Consider the following 6333-nt stretch of genomic DNA (forward strand, 5'->3'; position numbering starts at 1 on the left):
CAAACTGTGCACCAGCGGCAAAAACATGATCCAAAATCTGAAATACTAACAAAATTAATGAAATGAAATAGAGAAGGAAGAAAAAGAAATGAGTCAGAAATGTTTTTCCGCAGGTTTCAGTACTTTCAGTTTTGTCAGATTTGAATAGCGCCACACCCTACTGGTATACTGCAGTCTTCTGGGGGTCAGCGTGGAAATCTGGGATTTCACAGATAAAAATGTGCCTGCATAAGAATTATTCTTGTAAACTTGAAAAAAAAAAAACACATATTCATGGATTTGGTACCAAAAAAGAAATCTCAATAACTGCAGAATTATGTGTTTTCATACATATCCGTCATTTGTAGCCATGAATGGATGCAGACACTCCCTTACTTCATAAATGGTATATATAAAAACACTGTTGACACCACAAATAAACACACGCGAATGAAACTAACGGTAGTAGAACCAGATTTCACTGCATGTGAAACTGAGACAGTCGTCAGTGAAGCGAAGAAAAGGAAATCCGTCTCATTCGCTGGTCTCATCTTTGGATCTGTGAACAGAACTAAAAATCGCTGAATGAAAAAGGTGATGGAAGGGATCAAATCTGTAAGTTCAGAACAAAGAAAAACAAAGAACGGAGAAAAGAGCTCATTAGAAACCAGAGACCAGACGACTTATCGGGAACCAGGGGTTTGGGAGCAGAACCGACAACTTTTCAGATTCAACGTAACCGATTATGTCGCCAACTAAATATCCAGCAAGACATTATTCATAAATAGGCCTGTGTTGAAAAAAAATCGATTTTCCAATTATAAATCGATTCTCATATTAATTCCTAAAAATCGATTCGTATGTCTAAAGATCGATTTTTTTTCTTTTACTTTTGGTATTTTTTTGTTTATGCCCAGAAAAAGGATGTTTTGTTGGACACAATGTTTTTGCCTTTAAATATGTTTAAAAGGTATGAAAACAATAAAGTTTTCAGTTATAATTGCATAAATTATCTATTGTCTATATTTCATTACGTTATATACTGTCTTGGGGTTACATTTGCATAAAATGCTAAAAACCAAATTCTCAAAAAATGTTAAACTTGAAAAACACTGAAAATGGAAAAAATAAAACCAATTTCATTCGTCCTCTGTTTCCTCCCTGGATCTGTTTGATAATTCTGACCCACACGATGTTTCTGAAAGCAGTTCTATCAGCATTCTGGGAGCTGATTGGTCCTTACAGCATCATTAGCTGCAATACTTGCTGTTGAATCTCAATATAATACTAGTATTAATATGCTGCATAACTACAGTCATATAATTCATGCAACAGCTGAAAAAACAGTTTTAATAACACTAACCCAAATCAATATTGGAATCTAATCAAATCTTGATAATCGATTCTGAATCTTAAGAATCGGAATCGAATCGGTTCTTGACATTTGAATGGATCCCCAGTCCTAAACCTTACATGTCTCAGATGGAGACAGGAGTACGCAGTAAGCTGGTTTTCCTCTGCTCTGATGCTGCTCTGGGCATGTTTAACACGGCCCAGACATAAAGCATCACTAACCATCTTATAGGCAGAAATGACCTCCTTTGCTCTCGGATCTAATGGCTCCATCTAAGTTCTGAAAGAACGTTAACTAGCCACATCAAAGGGCCACATCAGAGAGGGTGTGCGAGGGAGAGACGTGAGGAGGATTATAGGGGGACGCTCCACTGCGATGCTCTTTCAAAGATGATCTGAACGATGGAAACCTCCTAATGAGGCCGTGGGGCTGCATTGGCGGGGGTTCTGGCAACAAACGGCCGTTTTGGGGTGCCGGCAAAATCACCCGCTTTGCTCCTCAGAGAGTCTGACAGCCTTCAAGTTTCCTCAGTATGACTTTAACACACAAAAAAAAGCAAAAAAGCAAAGAAAACCTCCACCACGGAGACAAAAAGTGCACAAAACAGTAAACACACACCTGATTAGGGGTGGGACAATACGGGTAACCCACGATTCAATACTGTGGCGATATGTGGCCCACGATAGCGATAATGTCACGATACGATATTCGATATATTGTAAGAAATTTCATCAACGATATATGTGACTGAAAAATAAAAACTACCCATGAAAAGGAAAACGTCTGTAGTTGTGCATTTATTCAATGCAAAAAACTTCATACGATGTACAAGGAAAGTGCATTTGTATGTTTCCTCACTGTCTCCTAGTCTTGTAAATGTAAACACTGTACAGATGGACAAATTGAAGTGCATGAACATTAATAACATGTTTTATATCAACCAGGACAGTGCACTGTTTCTAATACTGAAAAGTCAGTAAGCAACTTAATTTTGCATTGTACCTCACTGCCTCCTAGTCTTTAAATAAATAAATGTAAACACTGTACAGCTGGACGAATTGAAATGCATGAACAATAGTGCGATGACAACCGCGTAAATCCATTATGTGAGTTGTAATAAAATATTGATATTTGCCGTCAGTTTGTCGATTATTTATTGCGACAGAGAGCGCAACAATATATTGTAATATCGATTTTTTCCCCCACCACTACACCTGATACAAGAGTCTGAACTCTCTCTGAATCATATAAATACAGTTTTACATTATGTGTGAAATGTTCAACGATTACCGCCATAGTTGTATCCCATTATCTGCTCACAACCTTCAGGAGACTCTTTGTCAAGCACTCGAACGAGGACGCACAACTCCTTTGCTTTCCAAATATCTAGTTTGCATAATGCTGCCGGTCTGGCCGTGAAGGGAGCGCTAGAACAATGAAGTGCTGTATGAATACATTTCACTGTGTCATGCCATGTTAGGCTTTCAGACGGCGACACCACACAATCTGAAGGATTCTCACCCAGCCAGAGCTTTCAAGTCTCCGTGTTGAGCTAGCAGGCAGACGCGGAGCTGGCCATTTAGCCCACGCTGCACACTTCTCAGAATAATCATCCAATGCTTTCAGTGATGCAACCCGGGCTCGGACCAGGCAACAGTCACCCGGAGTACAAGTAAAAAAAGCTCGGACAATTTCAGACGGGACACGCGGGTCAATAAATGGGAAATGGACTGTATTTTTACACCGCTTTTCCAGTCTTTTAACCCTCCAAAGTGCTTTACACGACCATCCAAACACACATAGGCTCATCTTACAGACATCTCCTCTGTTGAGTCTACAAACGGCTTTATTCCCGTCACACACCCGTGAATGCATCAGAGGCAGTGGGGGGGGTTCAATGCCTTGCCCAAAGACACTTCCACAAGGAATCAAACTTCTCTAGACAAAGTCGGGTAGATGTAAACACAATGAGAAGGAGTTTGCATCACTTCTGCTGAGGTAGCAGAGCGCTCGCCTGTTCAGTTTCGACAAACATCGAGATTCAAATCTGTCCGTTCGCCACGCTTTGTCACCCTTTATCTTGGATCAACATCTGCTCCACTGACTAGGCAACTGCCAGCAGGAGGAAGTCGTGTTCATACTTGAAAGAAATACACTGTTTCTTGATGCTGGCAAAGCATTACATTCAGGTGAATAAAAGCCAGATTAAGCTGCACGGTGAAAGTGTTGAGGACATTAATCAGCGTAGTGCACAAAGGAGTGTTTTTAAAACAGGGCCAGTTGTGAACTCAGGAGGATCCTGTGCAAGTGTCAAAGTCTGCATGTGGAGGGAGGAAGCACTTGTTTGAGTGATGACGCTGCAGCTGAAGCAGGACTGTGGCGCGCTGCTGGCTCATAAACCACGTTAGAGCCTGTAATCAGTGCTGGTTTTCTGCACCAAAACCAGAGGTGTTGCGTAAACAACGGGACACGGACTTGAGCCACAGCTGCTAACTTCTGCTTTCAACCCAAGATGACGAATTAAATCAATTAATACTTAAATTCATTAACATTCCCAAAACATATACATGACAACTTATTAATTCCAGGACAAATTATTCCATAACCGAATATTTATTTATTTATTTCACGACACTTTCATTACATATTGGTATATTTTGATTAGTAAAAAGACATTTATTTTGTAATGCCAAGTTAACGTATTTCATGGCACTTATTTTGCATTGCTGCTTTTATTTCAGGGCTCTTTTTATTTCATTTTCTTACATTCAAATGAGCGTGGTTTGGCCGGTCGTGAACTTGAGTGGTTCGTCATGAGAGCCGAGAGAAAAAAAACGGTAGATCGATAAGAGACATCAAGGAAGAGGAAGAACAAACCCCAGTTCAATTTTGGGGCAAGGTCAAATTCAAGCACTTTCAAAATCTTATGTATAATTGTATATGTTATTTTATTCAGAGCCGTCATTTTTTTTTTCTACCTCTTACTGCTGCACCTTAGTTCTTTAATTGTATATATGTCAATAAGTGCCACATTTGTTTATTTACTGTTTGATATTCTAAATCTAAAGAGCGAAATAACCGGAGTCAAATTCCTTGTTGGACAATGTTCGAACCTGGCCAATAAAGACGATTCTGATTCTGACATTAAAAATGCATGTGTATATATATATATATATATATATATATATATATATATATATATATATATATATATAAAATAAATATATATGATACATTAAAATATATATGATATATATTATATATTTCTGAGCCTAATAATAATAATAATACAAAAAAAATTTTATATATATATATATATATATATATATATATATATATATATGTATTAATAAACTAAATATATGCAGACAAGTTAGAAAGTGACAAACAAAAAAAAAAAAAGGATTTCTGAGCCTGTATACTACAACAGGTAAAATAAATAAATAAAGTCCTGTAATGATGGCTTTTAGTTTAGGTTCCACCCCAAGAATTAAAGTGGCCCCATCTGGCCCCCCTAGGAGACATGTTTGGAGGCGCCCCTGGTCCGAAACGACCATCAATCTTTGTGATTTATGAGTTATTGGTACAGAAGCACGGAGCTATCCCCCCCACCACCACCTTACGCTGGTGCATGACAATAAAGCCGGATTTATGGTTCCGCGTTAAACCGACGGCGTAGCCTACGGCGTAGGGTACGCGGAGTACGCACACCGTGCGTACCCTACGCCGTAGGCTCTGCGTCGGTGTGACGCGGAACCATAAATCATCCTTCACGTGTGGGCCCCGTGACTCACCAGGGGTCGAACTCGTGGATGATGCTCTCGAAGCGGATGACGGCGAACAGCCGGGAGCTGAAGCCGGCCAGCCAGGCCAGCACCAGCACGGTGCAGGACAGCAGCGACTGCCAGCCGGCGGGGTGGGCCAGGCCGCCGGCTGCGGGGACGGCCGGGGCCGGGGCCGGGGTCCCGTTCCCTGCGTTGAGCGCGGACTTGGTCCTGCTGCCGTCGGGAGCCGGGTGATGCTCCGCCATGTTTCTGGTCGCTCCCGTCGTGGCAGCAGCAGCAGCGGCAGGGGAAGCTGTCTCTCTGCGCCTGCGCAGTACCGTCTCCCAGCGGCCCCCCTGCAGGAGCCCGACACGGGGACGCGGGGCAGCAGCGACCCCCGAGCCTGAGCCTGCGAGCTTGGTTCCCGGAGACAGTGAGCGGGGCTAGACGGTCCCGGGGGGGAGACTCATAGCAGCGGCAGCAGCAGCAGCGGCCAGGGCCCAGTGACAAGCGCGGCTCGCTCCCGCGGCTCCTGCTCGCTCCCGAGGCTCGTGCCCGCGACGCTCGGCCCTCCTCCCGAACAGGGGCGAAGGGAAGTGTTTCCTAGGGGGGGGGGGGCACGGAAATTCTTGGGCTGGACAACAAAACTAAAATAAAAAAGTAAAAATAAAATAAAAGCCTTCATTACAGGATTTTATTATACTGGTGTAGTATACAGGCTCAGAAATACTTTATATTTGTATTTTTATTTGAATGAATGAATAAATGAATGAATGAATTAATTTTTATTTCGAACATGTATATAAAATGAAAGTAAAAATAAAAAGATAAACATTTACATCTTCATATTCACATATTTTCGAAAAAAAGGAGTAGGAAGAAGTGTACACTTTTTCCCAGTTCCTACCCCTTTATAACTATGGATTTACATTATTGCTATTATTATATATATTATATATATATTATGTTTAATTTATTCTTTTTTTACTTTCTAACTTGCCTACATATATATTAATGGTTAATACCATGTTGGTAAAAATCTAAGGCATATATATATATATATATATATATATATATATATATATATATATATATATATATATATGTATATGTATATATATATGTATATATATATATATATATATATATATATATATATATATATATATATATATATATATATATATATATATATATATATGCTATTTCAATATATAATATATATCATATATATTT

General features: G+C 40.1%; 1 protein-coding gene across 1 annotated transcript in view; it reads right to left on the reverse strand.

Annotated features, from left to right (window-relative positions):
• Nucleotides 1-5656, reverse strand: part of LOC133424328 (dolichyl-diphosphooligosaccharide--protein glycosyltransferase subunit STT3B) — a 67528-nt gene extending 61872 nt beyond the window's left edge. The window contains exon 1 of the mRNA XM_061714855.1: nucleotides 5128-5656. Coding sequence (XP_061570839.1) covers nucleotides 5128-5363 — 236 coding nt within the window. The 5' untranslated portion in view covers nucleotides 5364-5656. The remainder of the gene's footprint in view (nucleotides 1-5127) is intronic.
• Nucleotides 5657-6333: the final 677 nt, after the last annotated feature.

The sequence above is a fragment of the Cololabis saira genome, chromosome 3 (genome assembly GCF_033807715.1).
Source record: "Cololabis saira isolate AMF1-May2022 chromosome 3, fColSai1.1, whole genome shotgun sequence".
Classification (NCBI taxonomy): Eukaryota; Metazoa; Chordata; class Actinopteri; order Beloniformes; family Belonidae; genus Cololabis; species Cololabis saira.